This window comes from Styela clava, chromosome 9 (assembly GCF_964204865.1).
Source record: "Styela clava chromosome 9, kaStyClav1.hap1.2, whole genome shotgun sequence".
Lineage (NCBI taxonomy): Eukaryota > Metazoa > Chordata > Ascidiacea > Stolidobranchia > Styelidae > Styela > Styela clava.
This window is the reverse complement of record NC_135258.1, coordinates 20227305-20243415: the sequence shown is the minus strand read 5'-3', so window position 1 is coordinate 20243415 and position 16111 is coordinate 20227305. Positions and strand designations below refer to the sequence as shown.

The 16111-nt window shown below is 33.8% G+C and overlaps 1 protein-coding gene across 1 annotated transcript; it reads left to right on the top strand.

Moving 5' to 3' along the window:
* Nucleotides 1-1319: 1319 nt before the first annotated feature.
* Nucleotides 1320-14187, top strand: LOC120339389 (uncharacterized). The gene is made up of 7 exons (XM_039407503.2): nucleotides 1320-1617; nucleotides 2078-2195; nucleotides 8826-9029; nucleotides 10135-10276; nucleotides 10524-10854; nucleotides 11555-11828; nucleotides 12446-14187. Exons 1-7 carry the CDS (start codon nucleotides 1410-1412, stop codon nucleotides 13392-13394), a joined length of 2226 nt encoding a protein of 741 aa, XP_039263437.2. The 5' UTR covers nucleotides 1320-1409; the 3' UTR covers nucleotides 13395-14187.
* The last annotated feature ends 1924 nt before the right edge of the window (nucleotides 14188-16111 follow it).

Genomic DNA, 16111 nt, shown 5'->3' with positions numbered 1-16111 from the left:
GATAACTATTTTGCAGAAACGCATCAAGGCTTAATATCCTTTTCTTTGAGGGACTTATTAATTTTAATTCAGTGAATGGGTCGCGGCAAAATATCCAAAAGGGGTCGGGCGCGCAAAAATGTAGGGAACCATTGATCTATCGGGTGTCACGTGACTTTAAAATCCGACCTGGATAGTTACTGAACTGGCTAACATTTTATTTAAATTACGAAATTATAACATTTATAGCGGAATTTTTTCTGTTTCCCTCTGTTCCGAGCTGTTTCATGGTCTTTTGAGCTGTATTCAGTTAGTAGTAAGACCGTAACATAATTTTTTCCAATAATTTGCCAACAACATAAAATTCACTTTCAAAGTAAAGAAGTAGACTAGTACTGTAGTATCTTCTTCAAATCTTGAAACAGCATTCCATCATACAGCCATAGTCAAATCGTGCAAATCACAAATTTCAGTTTGTATGTGGTCTAAATGCTGAAATGTCAGAATGTTATCAAGCTTCTGCTGTTCTGTGAATGCTGGAATGAATGACCAATTAGATAATCTCTTGAATTCACAATGTGCAATGTCTGAATGTGAAACCTTAAAAAATGGTTAGTTGAGAAAGATTAGAAGCTGCCAGTTTCAGAGTTTGTTCTTCCAGTCTTCAGTTCTTAGACTTTCAGACTTTGGAAAGATCTGAAGATGGGAAGGTCAAAGGAACTTCAGAGCTTAGAGCTTGTTGGGTTAAAGGTTGTTTTTAGCTGCCTCAATACAGCAATATGTGTCAAGTCAAGGATTGGCACGTCTACTGTCAGACTGTACGAGTTGGACTCCTTTGCGAAATGGTCCACATTCAGACGTTAACTGCTGTTTGATTACAGCTTTCTTTCTTCGGTTCTTTTTCACCCATCAGCCCATCCATGCCATCTCACAGTCTCACCATCTGCCAGTCTGCAGCAATAACTCTGCAGACTTGGCCAACTATAATCAGATAATGGCAGAATGGGTACCGTAGCCTATCTGAACAAGAGGTCATCATGCAGTCATGATTAAGAAATTTGTTGCCTTGCATAAATACTTTGAACTCTCTGCTGATTTATTTCTGTATTTGCGCGAAGATCCACAACCAAGTGCTTTGTCAATGTCTGAATTCATTTGAAGCATGATGCATACCTGTTTTCTATTTATATGAAGTCTGGATGTTTCGTAATTGTTTTACAGTTTTAAATAAAATAGTTTTTGTCAATCAAATATTTACTAAAAATATTATATTTAGCCATATATTTGTTAGTTGAAAAGTGGGATTTGCTTAAAGTTATGCGTGTGGTTAATTTTAGTATTTTTTTTTTCATATGCCATAGTTATCAAAACTACAAACATGTCATAGAATTATCTATCTTAATTCTGTAATTGTTCGTTTGTATGTGGCAATGGACGACACATCAGATAACACACTGAAGATAGTCAGAACATCAGTAATTCTACTTCTATTAGCTGTATCTCTGGTCGGAAATTCTCTCATTGTATTTGCATGTGCAGTTGCAAGTAAAAGAAAGAAGAATGCTTTTAATGCTTATCTTCTGAGCATGGCAAGTTTTGGCTTGCTGGAATGTTCGTTGACAATGTCATTTGCAACAGGTGAAATTGTACAATGAAATATCTTACGATTTAGTTGTCTAAAATATCTTTTATATTGCTGTATTGGTATATCAATCATAGAACAAAAGAAATTACAGAAATTGGTGAACAGATTTTACTACATTTGTCTCCACATGTCAAATTTCATTCAGATAACGGTTTTGGTATTTTAGAATTTTTAGGATTTCATTTGGTTTTAAACATACATACATTTTCATTGAAAAATCAGTATTTTAATTTCTATACTTCTTTGAGTAGCCAGTAACATTCACCTAAAATTTTGTTTTATATCAAATTCTATAAAAAAGGCTTTCATATTAAATTATGTTCGAAAAACTCACTAGTTGAGTTTTGCATGTGTATTTCAACGCATTAAATTTTTCATCTTTTAAATCAGTTATTGAATTATTTCATTGCAGCAATCGACACATACTAAAAGAATTTTTTCATTCCGTTTCAGGGTTTTCAATTGAAGAAGCTTGGGTGTTTGGAGATTTTTTAATGGGATTCAATGGATGTTTTACACAATTACAAAACATTGGGGTACTTTTAACAATTACTGCAATGGCAACTGATAGGTAAAAATTACCAAAGTATTTTTTTTTTGTATCAAAATTTCCCAAATGGGAGCCCTTATCCCATTACACGGTAATGCAGCAAATACCAATCTTGTATGTATTTTCCTTTCATGCATTTAATCAGATAACCCGATTCTCATTCAGGTTTAAATAACTGCTGGTTTTCACTGCTCAAATCAATAAGTAAAAATGTATTGTGATAACATTAGAGGTTTGAAGCACAGAATGTATTTCAACTTCATGAATATAGATGGGTATTGTTTTCTGTGCAGCTCAAGATATTTTACAAGGCTTTTTCACTCTGAACAAGTCTCCATATAGCTATCCAGTGGCATATAAAGGCCTATTATTTCTGGAAAGACAGGAATAGTTGATTTTGCGCATTTTAGAAAAACTATTAAAAACAATTACTGTTTTTTTTTAATCCAAGTTTGAAATGAATTTTGTTTCTCTTTTAAAATCAAGAAAAACATCTCTTTAGTGGAAGTTACCAATGTCTTGAACAGTTTCATTGCATTGGATTAATATTATAAAATATTATTATATTATTATAAATTTTTTTTTTTTATAGCTCAAATGCTCTTTAATTAAAATTAACAAATGTAAACACGAGATTGTTCTGTTTAAAAATTTCATGTGACATTGTATTGTTAGAAATTTGTCGGTTATGAAAATAAAAAATAGAATTGGCCAGGCTTCGAAAAAAATAAGAAATTAAAAAAGTAGAAAAAGATATTCCTAGTCTTTGTCAATTGTGCCCCCTATTTTGATTAATAGCTCAAGTTGCTAAACATTAAATTATGTAATTTTCAACATCCAATATTTCATACTTCTGCTCTATTTGATATTGTGAATGAGATCCAGTTATCTACAGCATAGGTTCTCAAAGTGCTCCGTACGGAGCCCCAGGGCTCCGCGAGAGAAAACCAGGGGCTCCGCGAGCTATTCTATTACTTTTCAAAATACTGACTTGGCTAATTCAAAACTTTTCCTAGAAGCAATAACAGCTTTGATAAAATTTGACAACAATATAGCCTCGAAATATGGCAAAGTGACGTAATTAAAATGACATTATTTATAAGCAGGAGCGCAGCCAGGATTCTTAAGAGGGAGGAGGTTCACAATATAATCGGAAATTTCAGCGCAACATTCTTTGCGATTAAAAAAAAAAACGAATAAGGAGATTTCTGTTGCGTAAAATGTCCAATTCATTACCGTTGCAAGCATTTAAAGTGTCTTGTCGCAATAATTTAATTGTGCTCATCGTTACTCACGTTCGAGACTACCATTAGGATTACTGAAATGAAAAAATACTATTGTAAAATAACATAAACTGCGTGATAAACTGCCAACTATAAATAAATTGGAGTCGTATTTTTGCGAACTTGGGATTTGTTAAATTTGATTTGTTCTTTCGCACTCGAGATTATTTTTAAGCAAGATATCGCCGTTTGAAAAATCACAAGGTCTTGGCAAAATTTATTTTGGTGCATGCGGCTCCGTCGGTAGTTTCAGAATGGAAAAATGGTACATCGTGCGCATAATTAATTGACTGTGTTTCAATTTCGCAGTTACTACGATGAATAACCGAAGAAAACCCAACATAACACCAAATTTTGTGATTTACAATGTCTATTAAAGCGTTTTTATTCTGATGTGAGTCTGCTGAAACAAAACTTATAGTGTTATCTTCCATTTTAAGTTTTAGTTCTAATATTTTAGAACGCCGCTTTTCAATCAAGAAATTTGAATTGCGGATTTACCTCTTTATTAACTATTATTTTGTTTTTTTCGTCGCCAATGATCATATTATGGTAACATGTTTTTCACATTGAACTCATAATTCCCCACGAGAACGAAAAAGCATTTATCGTCGTCATTGTGGAACAAAACATGTATATGCCGAGGGAAATTTTTGATTTAGGGAGAATAAACACCGGCGTAAAGATGTTTGAGGTTGTCAAGGGTGTCAAGAGGAGAAAAGAATCGACCCCTAGTTTACAGCCCTAATATATACAATTTATCTTTGAAATTTAGATTTATTTATGACTTGTATTAACCCTATTGAAAGGGTTTAGTATTTCAATTGAGTAAAGTATACGTTTAACTTACTCAGGAAGATTAATCGGAAAGTAACAATTTTTACGTTTATTTTGGGGCTCCGTGAATAATAGTCAACCTTTCCAAGGGCTCCGCAACACCAAAAGTTTGAGAACCCCTGATCTACAGAAACTTAAATGTAGGGTGTAAATATGGTTTTCATTTAAATAAGATTATGCATTACAATTATAGATAGTAACGCTGCATTTATTACTTTGGAATGTGATAGCCTGAAACTTCACCATATTCATGTACAGGGGGACCCAAAGTTCAGAACTCATAAATCTTTTAATTCCAGAATTTTACACTGTCTGTAACTTCTGTTTGTATATGATTGTACCTCTAAAAGCATCAGTAATCTAGGACATAGGTTCTCAAAGTGCTCCGTGGGGAGCCCTGGGGAGAGAGAACCCAGGGGCTCCGCGAGTTATTTGATTACTCTTCAAAATACTGACTCAAAATTTTGTAACTGTTCAAAGAAGCACTAACAGCTTTGATAAAATCTAACAACAATATAGCCTCAAAATATGGCAAAGAGGCGGAATTAAAAAATGACATTATTTGTAAGCAGGTGCGCAGCCAGGATTCTTAAGAGGGAGGAGGTTCAAAATTGGAATCGGAAATTTACGCGCAACATTCTTGGCGATTAAAAAACGGATAACGAGATTTCTGTTGCGTAAAATATTCAATCCATGACCGATGCGAACATTTAAAGTGTCTCGTCGTTATAATGTATTTGTGCTCATCGTTGATTCGAGATTACTATTAGAATTACTGAAATGAAAGAATACTATTTTGAAATAACATAAAATATGTGATAAACTGCCAACTATAAATAAATTGGAGTCATATTTTTGCGACCTGTCTTGTGACCTGTCTTGCGACCAGGATTTGTCAAACTTGATTTGTTCTTTCGCACTTGAGATTATTTTTAAGCAAGATATCGCCGTTTGAAAAATCGCAATGTCTGGGCAAAATACGAACAATTGAAATTTATTTTATTGCATTTGGCTCCGTCGATAGTTTCAGAATGAAAAAAGGTACATCGCGGATCGCGCGCACAATTGATTGCGTGCGGCTCCGTCGGTAGTTTCAGAATGGGAAAAAAGGTACATCGCGCGCACAATTGACTGTGTTTCAATTCCGCAGTTACTAATTATTATTTTTAGCATTTCGTCGCCGATGACTATAATATGGTAACATGTTTTTCACATTGAACTCATAATTCCCCACGAGAACAAAAAAGCAATTAACGTCGTCATTGTGTAATAATACATGTATATGCTGAGGGAAATTTTTGATTAAGGGAGAATAAACACCGGCGTAAAGATGTTTGGAACACGCCATGCTGACGAAAAAAATCGTATTGTAACAAAATGAAATCGCGCACGTTATTAGCGGCCTTTTATGTCGTCTTCCAAAAATGTCAAAAGAGAAAGATTCGACCTCTAATTTATTAATATGTTCGTCAAGTGTCAAATTTACAGCTTTAGTATAAAATTTAGATTTATTTATGACTTGTGTTAACCCTATTGAAAAAGGTTCAGCATTTAAAATAAGTAAAGTTCTTTTACCTTGCTCAGGAATATTAATCTGAAAGTAACAATTTTTACATTTAATTTGGGGCTCCGCGAATATTATTCAATCTTTCAAGGACTCCGCAACACCAAAAGTTTGAGAACCCCTGATCTAGGACATGTTTCACCAAACTGGAGCCCGTGGCTTCCTTTCATCTGGCCCACAATAACATGAAAAAATCGCGAATTTTTTCCAAGGGATGTTTCCCCGAACATCGACTGTTCGTAACATTGGCCAATCAGCAAGATGCAAAAGTGACCTAACAATAGACCCTTACGCATCCGCTCAGACACTCTTGTCACTCGGACAGATTTTCAGTCGTGGTTTTGAACAATACCTCGTTTTCGCGATTTTGAATGCTGTTCGTTAGTTTTTGGTCTTGATTCCGAAATTTGAGTATGAATCAAATAAGTCAATCATCATTTTGCCTTCTTATGAGTTGTAGTTTAATTGCAGTAATAAAAAATTGTCTAGAAATAGCTGTGATAAAATGGACAAAAATTCTCTACCGGTTCGCAATATTTTATGCGAAGGACTCGCACTCGTGGCGTGTGCTATCGGCGAAACTGTTACTGTGTACGTTTCTCATGCTGAAATGAATGTTGAAAGTGCATTTTGCGCTAATAGTACAAGTCACATTAACTTTCGTACTGCCCACATGCGAATATTGAGGACAGCAATTGTTTTGCTAACAACTAACCTCCGGTCTAATATTTGTTTTTCTATGATGTTCTTGATCTTTATTCTGCGATTTAGAATTTAATATTCAAGACTTCTGAAAATAGAATTTATATTGTTGAATAAATTGAATGGATTTTCCAACTTTTGGGAATTTAGTTGTCCGGCCACTTTCAACACTGTTTGAGTCATACCTAGCCCTCGGTCAAAAAAGTTTATTTCTAGGACATACCATAGGTTCTGAAATTGCTTCATACGGAGCCCAAGGTCTCCTTTGAGAGAAACCTGGGTGCTACGCGAGCTATTCGTTTACATGTTAAAATTCTGACCCGTCTTATTTTGTAAATGTCTAGGAAAACGATAGGCCTAATGACATTAATAAAATATATTTTAAATACAAAGCAGCGAATGCATAAGGTCATTGAATAAAGCAGTTTTAATTTAACATCAATAATCGGTAAGTACCAATGTTTTATTTTTATAAATTTATTGTGGGGCTCCATAAATAATAGTCAACCTTTTTACGGGTTCCATAACATTAGGACATTGTGCTCAAAAGTCATTATGTTGTCACAAGAATATGCCCAAATGACATGGTTCAGTTTTTTGGGTCACCCTATATCTAAGTTGCATCAAATGTCACTCAATTTGATCTCTGAAACTAGAACCAGAGCAAAATTGGTTATGTATCTTAGTTGTGTATAAGAAATTGGGTATAGCTTTTTGAAACATAGGTTATGTAGATGCCATTTTATCTTTTTATAAACTGATAAAATCACAGCAGGCAATACATTGTGAAAGAGGTGTAGTTTTATTCAAACAGCTGTTCTGTGAATATTTTTCGTTTTTAGAAGTTGGATTTGCATGATTGGATTAGAATCCACTTGAAATTGTAAAATCAGCTCTGTCCAAACACTTGTAGTTTATTAAGTGCTTCTTTCCTATGTACAGCATAGGTTGGAAAAACAATGACAAGTGTGTGTACTCTGTGCATTCACACTTCTCTCGAACTAATGAGATGTTACGTACGCTTTTATGCTATCGACTGTTCACACAATGGAATGAATTTATATCATCATGTAGTATCATATTATATTTTCTTTGATCTTATTAAAAATCATGATGACCGATCACATAGGTCCTTTCTCAGATATTTGTTTATTCTCTATTCTAAGCTTCGCTTGTGTTTTCATAATATTTCTGAATCAAATATTTCTCTATTGATTGCTTCATGTTTAATTAAAAGGAATGTGTAACAGCGAACGATTATGGTCACTATTCTGAATGCACTTTGAAATAATATTTTTGTATATGAAAAGCGAAATGTCTTCAAAATTGTCAAAAATGCCATGTTAACAGAGAATTTCGCACAAATCATTCTATATTCATTCATTCATGGGATTTGGTAATGAAGATAGTTATGAGTACAGTTTGATTTTGTTTTACTATTACAATTTCAGAAGTTGAATAAACCTTTTTTATGGTTATCATAAGTCAAATGCTCGATATGACTAAGTTTCAAATGAAACTACTAGATTATTCCTAAAACAAAGAATTCACTAGGCCTGATATATGATTAAGAATTCGGAATTTGGTTATCAATCAAAGAAGATAGGTTTAATTAATTTTGGGTAGCAAAGTGAAATATTTCAACAATTGTGATGAATTTTTTGACTGTATACTCGTGGTCAGAGAATCTATTTGGCTCTGACTCTGATAGATGTCACAATCAAGTTATTTCAATTTAAACAAGAGAGCGATGCGAATATATGGACACAAAGTCTAAAACGCCATAGTACGGATATCAGTATGCAAACTGTCACAGTAGACTACTGGCCGTAACAATGTCATAAAATTGTGGAAGACAGCCATCACGATCACGGTATCATAAAAAACGTGTTTCCATAGCTAAAAGTTATACAGCACATTTGAAAGTAAATATCAGATCCCACGGATAATAAAAGTTAATAGCTCTATAGAAAAAAATACAATCTTAATAACCACTGAAATTTTCAAAGCAATATTTTCACATGGTAATAAAAAGAATAACAACAACATTATGACAAAACGATCCATATGTCCACCCCGTGTCCAATAAGAGAAATTTTATTTTGGGACACCCTATTCAGCATAGACATGGGCTATTGGTGTATTGACTTATGCAGTCATTATATCATTCAATTTTACTTATTAGATGCATGAATAAGTTCTTTAGATCACTGTATCAAATCAGTACCATTCTTTGTTTAACATTATCCCCATTCTGTATTTCAGGTATTTTGTTGTCTGCAAGGGATTAAGCCATAGAGAAGAAAGCAGTTACCATCGTGCAAGTTATATTGTTTTATATACATGGATTCATGCATTTATCATATCTCTACCAATAATGTTTCATAATGAAACTGTTGGATTGACAGTGAAAGCTTTCATAGACCGATGTTTATGTGGGCTGTCCAAAGAAACATCCTTGTCTTACACGTGAGATTTTGTTTTTCAATTTTTTTTTTCATAAAGAATTTGTGTTCTATAAATTTTGAATTCCCTCCTATTCTAAGAATATTTGTTCTTCTGTTTCCATTGCAAAAATTATAAATTTGAATCATTCAAAAAAAATCAAAAACACTCAATCATTGTTAAAATTTACTTTGGGACAGTAGTTATTCAAACATATTTGAATTGACTCTATTCTAAAACTTCCATCTACAGTAACAAGCAGGGAAAACATCTTGAAGTTTGTAAAAATTGATTATTTAAAGCTAGCAGCTAAAAATGATTCAAAAACAAACCTAGACTAGTATTTGTATAATGTTTCTGGTAACGAACTTGTTTCTTTTGTCTCAGTATTTTTGCTGCCTTTCTGGACAAATGTCATAGTTTGGGTAAATATATCAAATAATGGTGATGTAATCCTTAATCAACCAACATTTTCTGCATGCTTTGTAATTTTGCTTTTCTCATTTGGATTTTTTTTTAATAATTTGCTTCTACATAATATGTATATGACATGCCCGAATGAACCATTATTTCATTCACTGATTTTTCTGCAGCTGTGGAGAAATTATTGAATTGCAATCACTATCGTTGTTTTAATTTTTCATTGTTTTTCGCTGTGTTTTGTTTCATTCATTCAATTTCATTAGTGTGACTCGCTTGAATTGCTCATTTTTGATTTTGTCATACTATATGTACATATGATGCTACGCAGCGTGTGAGGTGCTCTACGACAAAATTCAAATTATGAGCAATTTCTTGTCTTAAACATTATTTGATTGTCTGAATGAGCATGACTTCGAATTTCATTTCATTATTTATAAGAAATGTTGTACTACCCAATGTGGTGTGACTGGTTTTAATCAAACAAATGAAATTATAGCCTAACCATAACGTGGTACACATACTACCTTCCGGTGTCCTCCATCTTGGTTCACATACTTTGGGAGTACCAAAAATTATGTATTAAAATGAATTTATTGACAAATTGGGGGTGAATAATAATTTATCCTTCGGGTTTTGCTACTGGACGATTATTTTACATTAATCACATATATTTCAGATAACAAATTTTTTACAATTTTGCATTCAGGTGTATTTTATTAGTGACGAGCTTCGGTCTTCCGGTTTTTTTCACTATTGCATGCTTCATAGCTGTATTTTGGAATTCAGAGAAAGAGAAACGAGTTCTGAGAGGTTCTAACACAACAAATTACGGAGACTACTGTGTGCAGGTAAAATATAGTTATTTTAGATGATTTGTATATTTGAAATGCTTGAATTGGTGACTGTCATTTGAGAAGTCCTCACAGAAGACCTTTGCTTGTGGGCCTCGGAAAGCTGCTCTGTAGCCCCCTCGCGGGCTCAGCTTGAGAAACCATGAACTAGAGTAAACTACTTGTTACAAACCGGTTTTGACAGCTAATAAAATGTTACCATGAATATCTCACTGTAATTCAATTATATTTTTTATTTCTTCAGCAATCTGAAATTGTCACACAAGCTCGATGTGCGAAATATGTCCTTATTTTGCTCTTGTTATTCGTGGTTTTCAAATTTCCTTATCTTATCATGGACATTTCAACACAATTTGGAGCTTCATTTACATTATATGATAATTCATCAATCATGTCGACAACAATTGGAGAAAATAAATTCTCGTATCAAACTGCTTTTATGTGGATGATGTTTTGTTTTTCCGCCATGTTTCCATTGGTAACTTTGGCTTGGTTTGCCGAACATAAGAAGAGAATACGGATTTATCTTTGCTGTGGAAATCGCAAATTGTTGAAGAATACCATTACAGTAAAAGGTGTGTTTATTTTTAATGTCTCTGTTATACTGTTTAATTAATACGAACATACTGTTCAATTTTGAGGTGAATATACCAAAATGACGCTATGGTGAGGCGTAGTAAGCAATAAAATGTACAGATTCTGTGTTTTGCTAATTTGCTGCACTGGAAAAAATTCTCTATGAATTTTGAAGCACAGCAGTCAGCAAAAATACGTACTTAATGATTTTTATTTTGATTATGACTTGAACTGCTTTTTTTTTAATGGAGCCAAAAAGATTAGAAACAATTGCAAATAACCTGTTTGACTTAGCTTGTAAATTAAAAAACTAAAAAGTGTAGAAAAATTTGCTTTAAATGATTGTTTAGTCCAGCGATTCTCAAAGTCGGTGAATGAGATAAATCGGGGCGAAAATTAAATTTGGTTGAAATTGGCGATTTTTTTTCTTCAGCATCGATACTATGATAAAGAGTTTTGTTCTAAATGCGATATCTTACAAATAATTTTGATAATAGTGTTGCAAGAACAGCCCAAATATGTCAAATTCCAAAATGATATGTCTAGAGTACTGTAAGGGAGCAACGGTACAAAAATGTTTATAAACCACTGGATCAGTTAATTATATGTTATGTCGATAGCAAGATTCAGTTGTAGTGAAAATCTTGTTACTCGTTACATGCAAATATTATAATTGTCAATTTACTACGCATTTTTTAGGCCAGAAGAGAGACAAGTTAAAAAATGGTAAGGTTTCTGCGTACATGACACGGCAGCCAGATAAACATCAACAACCACAAAAAAATATTAGGAAAGGACTTGGTTCACAAGGAAGAAATGTTCCAGGAAATTCCGATTCAACATCACACGATGATGCTACAAGTTCAACTAAGACGGCTCCTGGCGGTTATCGAGTCCCTGTGTTATATGCTACTTCTGATGGATTACATCTTTTAGAATCAAAAGATAATGCTCATGCCAAGGAGGATACAAGGTTCGAGCATTTTTATATCTTTTTATCAATACTGCTCCACAAATTATGAAAAAGCGATTCATTTGCTGTGTGTCATTTTCATTGCTTTTATCTGCTCTGGTGAAATAGGCCTATTTAATGTGGCCTGCCTAGTAATGCAGGGTGACTCCGAACCTGATTAATTTGGAACATATTCTAAAGAGACCGTAACCTTTGTGCAAAAGACCTGAGATTACTGAAACTTTTAGATGCAAACAGAAGTTAAAATGAATGAAGGAATTTTCTTCATTTTCGTAGAAGTAATTAGAAAATTTATGAGTTCTAGTTTTTCCTTGGTTACCCTGTATACTGTATTGTTTATCTTTTGTTTATACATTTTTCTATCTTATTTGTTGACTATTATTTGAAAATAAGTTTTCAGTCGAATTATATTTGAATGGGGTGCATAGAATTTCTCAATTTCTGTTTTTATTGTACGTAAAGTTCTTATTTAGAATTTTTTTTTAACTTGTTATACCACTATAGTTTAAGTCTAGTGCTTTAGCCACCATGCCTATATGGAATAAACATACGCTGTTATTGTAATTTTTCATAATAGTTGGTTATAGTTTTGTCATCAACTATTAAATATTTTTCAGCAATGTTAACAAACCAATGGAGACAGAAGGAAGTTCTTCTCCACAAAATTCAGAGACTTCTGGTAATACTAACATCAGCAAGATACCTGAAAGTCCGGATCAAGCTAATGCAACTCCACCTGAACGAAAAACATCGAGAGTATGGTTGACATTGAATCCTGGGGAACTCGTTAAAATGTTCAAAAAATCCAACTCAGTTCTTGTTCCTGAGAAGAAGAATAAACCAACAACTTTAACAAAGCCAACTGTAAAAGCTGTTATTGATAAAAGAGTTGATGTGCTGGGATCAAATGATGGTTTGCAGTCAGAAGAGGAAGATTATTTTAAATATGCAAGTTTTTATAATGAAGATGAAACTGATTCAGAATTAAATGAATCTGCGAATAGCAGAACGCTTATTCTACCTGACTTAAATTCAGCACCAGTTCCTATTCGAAAAAAGCGAGGTCGTGCACTTGCAATATCACCTTTGCCTCCTCAGAAAACTCGCTCAGGCTTTTTTGAGTCTGAGTCAACTAATGTGACTAAACCTACAACTCCAAAACTCATTGAACAATCGAGATCTCAGAGTGTTTTGGAAATATTTCAGCGTTGTCAGACACCGTTTCTTCCAAATACACCAACACCCTCAATTGAAACGCTTGATATTGAAACTCGTGCGCGAAGTCATTGCTCAATAAACTCTGTGTCTCCGCACCAACCATGTGAACCAGATGATAATAGCCGACAAATAGAGGTGAATCCTGCAATTTATTCTCAGTTTAATGCAGAAAATAATAGTATGAGTGAAGACATAATCTCCGCTTCAAGTCTCTTTGGCATTGATGAAATAAATCCTCACATTCGTAGATCATCCCTTGTTAGCGATAGATCACTTTCAGTTATATCTTTGCGTTCAGAAATTAACCTCATTCAGAATTCTTCTCTAATTCCGAAAAAAATGGGTTGATTTATTTATGTACAATATTCTTTCAGGTAGACTGAAGTTTACAAACATATTAAATATCAAATGTTTAGCATCTCTCCTGAGGTAAATTTTTTTTTGTAGAAATTGAATGTGAGCACTTATTCTGTTGTTATGTTAAGTCGAAAGTATGAAATCATATGTCATTCTATTTGTGAGGTGCGAATAAGTAATTTAAAATTCAAGACACTCAAAATTTTGTTGTTCTCACATATGTTTCATAATATTTCACATTCCTACCGTTACCTAGAATTCATGTTTTTTTTACAAAATATTCAAAATTTTTGATTTTACCAGTGACAGTTGGCCTTTGTTTAGCATTTCTGCTCCAACTGAAGCACTAAACAAGCAGCAACTGATACGTACATAGCTACTACATTTTGGATGAACTCAATTTGTTATTATGAAACACATTTTCATTTTGAATCAATAGACTATGTTGAAAATCATGAGATAAAATGAAATTTGGGAAAGTATTCAAGGTTCAATTGTCCTATCCACTGCCTTTTTTTCAAACATTCTATACTACTTCATTATTGCCTATGTTGAAAAATGTTACTTTAAAACTATACAAATGCAACAATTTTTCAATGTAATGCTTACCATTGCCATTTCTATTGCACAGCTCATTGAGGAGACACACTATTTTTGTTTCTATGTTCCTTCATTGTGTTGCATATTACTCAACATGTTTATGCAAACTGAGATAATCGATTTTTCTTTCTGAAATCTTGTATATAAAGTGCCCACAATAAATTGCTCTATCTCTCTTCGTTTATATCAATTTTTCTGTAGTGTTGTTGCAACTTGTGGCCACTTTCTCTTGATGAAGATTATCGCAGACCCCAAACGTTTTTACCAAACTTAAATACCAATCAAGTGCACCAACGAATTCGATCAAATCATTTACCGCCCAATGAGTAGGACTAAGCAAAGTATTTAAATATTTTATCCAATATCAAGATATTCTGATGTCATTTTATAATTCGACCCTTTTATATAGCGACACTTCATTTTGCGTGGCACTCGTGCGTCGCTAGTTGGAACGCTTCGATTAAAAACAAACGAACACGCCCGAAATATCTAATCACATTTCCTAAGGAGCGTCGAAATCATGAAATATGCTTCAGCCTGAAAGTTTGAAAATTCTGCTTACAAACTTGGTACCAGTTGGATGGTTGCGCGGCACTTGCGCCCCCTTTATTTCAAAACTTTTTGTGGTCTCGATGTGGTTCGTTTTACGCCGAGTCGTGTGTGTAGATGTCATTCACTAAATGAGATGCGACCTGTTCACTGTTTTATGAGGAATCAGTAAGGAATGAAAGGATAGTGCTTTGAATAAAATAGGATGGAAGAAGATGCCGATGTGAATGCAAAAATTAGATTAACAGAAAACGTAAGACCAAAGCAATAAAAGCATGTAACGAAAAACGCATTACCGTAGTTGTTCGATTCGAAAATGGATGAATAGAAAATACGTCGTTTATGTAATTGGATTAAAAATTGGCAAATATGATATTGCAAGTGTTTATGAAAAGGGAAAAAAATTGTGGGTTATAACTTTGCATAAAGATGATCATGTCTCTTCTTGTTAAAGACGAAATTCCGTATCATTTCCAAAATGGAGAATTCATTACTTAACCAAATAATATACATAAATGATGTAACTAAAGTAGAGTTGGGTGGAACGCATTATTTAATGGATACTGAGATCGTAGAAATACCAAAACCATATACGGAATGTTTAAATATTAAATGTGTAGTTGATGAGAACAACACTGCAAATGGCGTGAAGTTTATCGAAATAGTTTTGAACAGATATTTACTAAGAAGACTGTATCATGGAAAACTGGAGGGTGTCTCCAAAATGTCGTGTCTCACTTGTCCCATGTGCCCCACTTGTCTCACTCGAAATGAATTTTCGTGATTGACTTTTTTACTTATCTGCCGTCATTTGTTTCAAGTTCAGCACAACACACTCTTTTACGCATCACTCGAGATGATGTGTGGCGTAATTTCCACCAAACTACGAGTTCAGTTTCCACTGAATGGCCTAAGTTTATATTATGCGCGAATTTAAATGGATCGTATGGCTGAAAATTTGTGACAGTTTTGATGAGAATTTTCTACAGCACACCTGCGCTGCGACTAAGTTATTGTACACCCTGGCACGGATGAATAAAGAATCACCTACCCACGTCTAGATAATATGTAATTTCGATTGAAATTTAATTTGAACTTTGTTCGGAGTGGAATATTTCGCGTACATTTGAAATGAACTATTACTGAATGAGTTCATCGGCCGGCAATGTTAATTGACAATCATGTTTCTCATCCTAAAATATATATATCTATTTATTTTGTTTGCGTTTGTCAGGCTTCCACTCGAGTGGCGGTAAACGAGCAGGGAGACATAATGTAATAATACATATATATACGTCTTTTTTCAGCTGTTACATAAAAAAGTAGTATTTACTTTTAATTTTGTTAGCGCAATACAAGCGGGAGTGAAACATTCCGGTCAACACGTGCCAGATTTCATACCAGACCAAGCATGCTATGCAAATGTCGTTTTACTTTAGCTCCAGCGACCATGTTTGATCGAGAAACAACGTCGACCAATTATAGCTCGTCAGCGCGGTGTCCATTATGCACATTTGGACTTTCTAAATTACAAAATTAAACATAGTCCACGATAATAA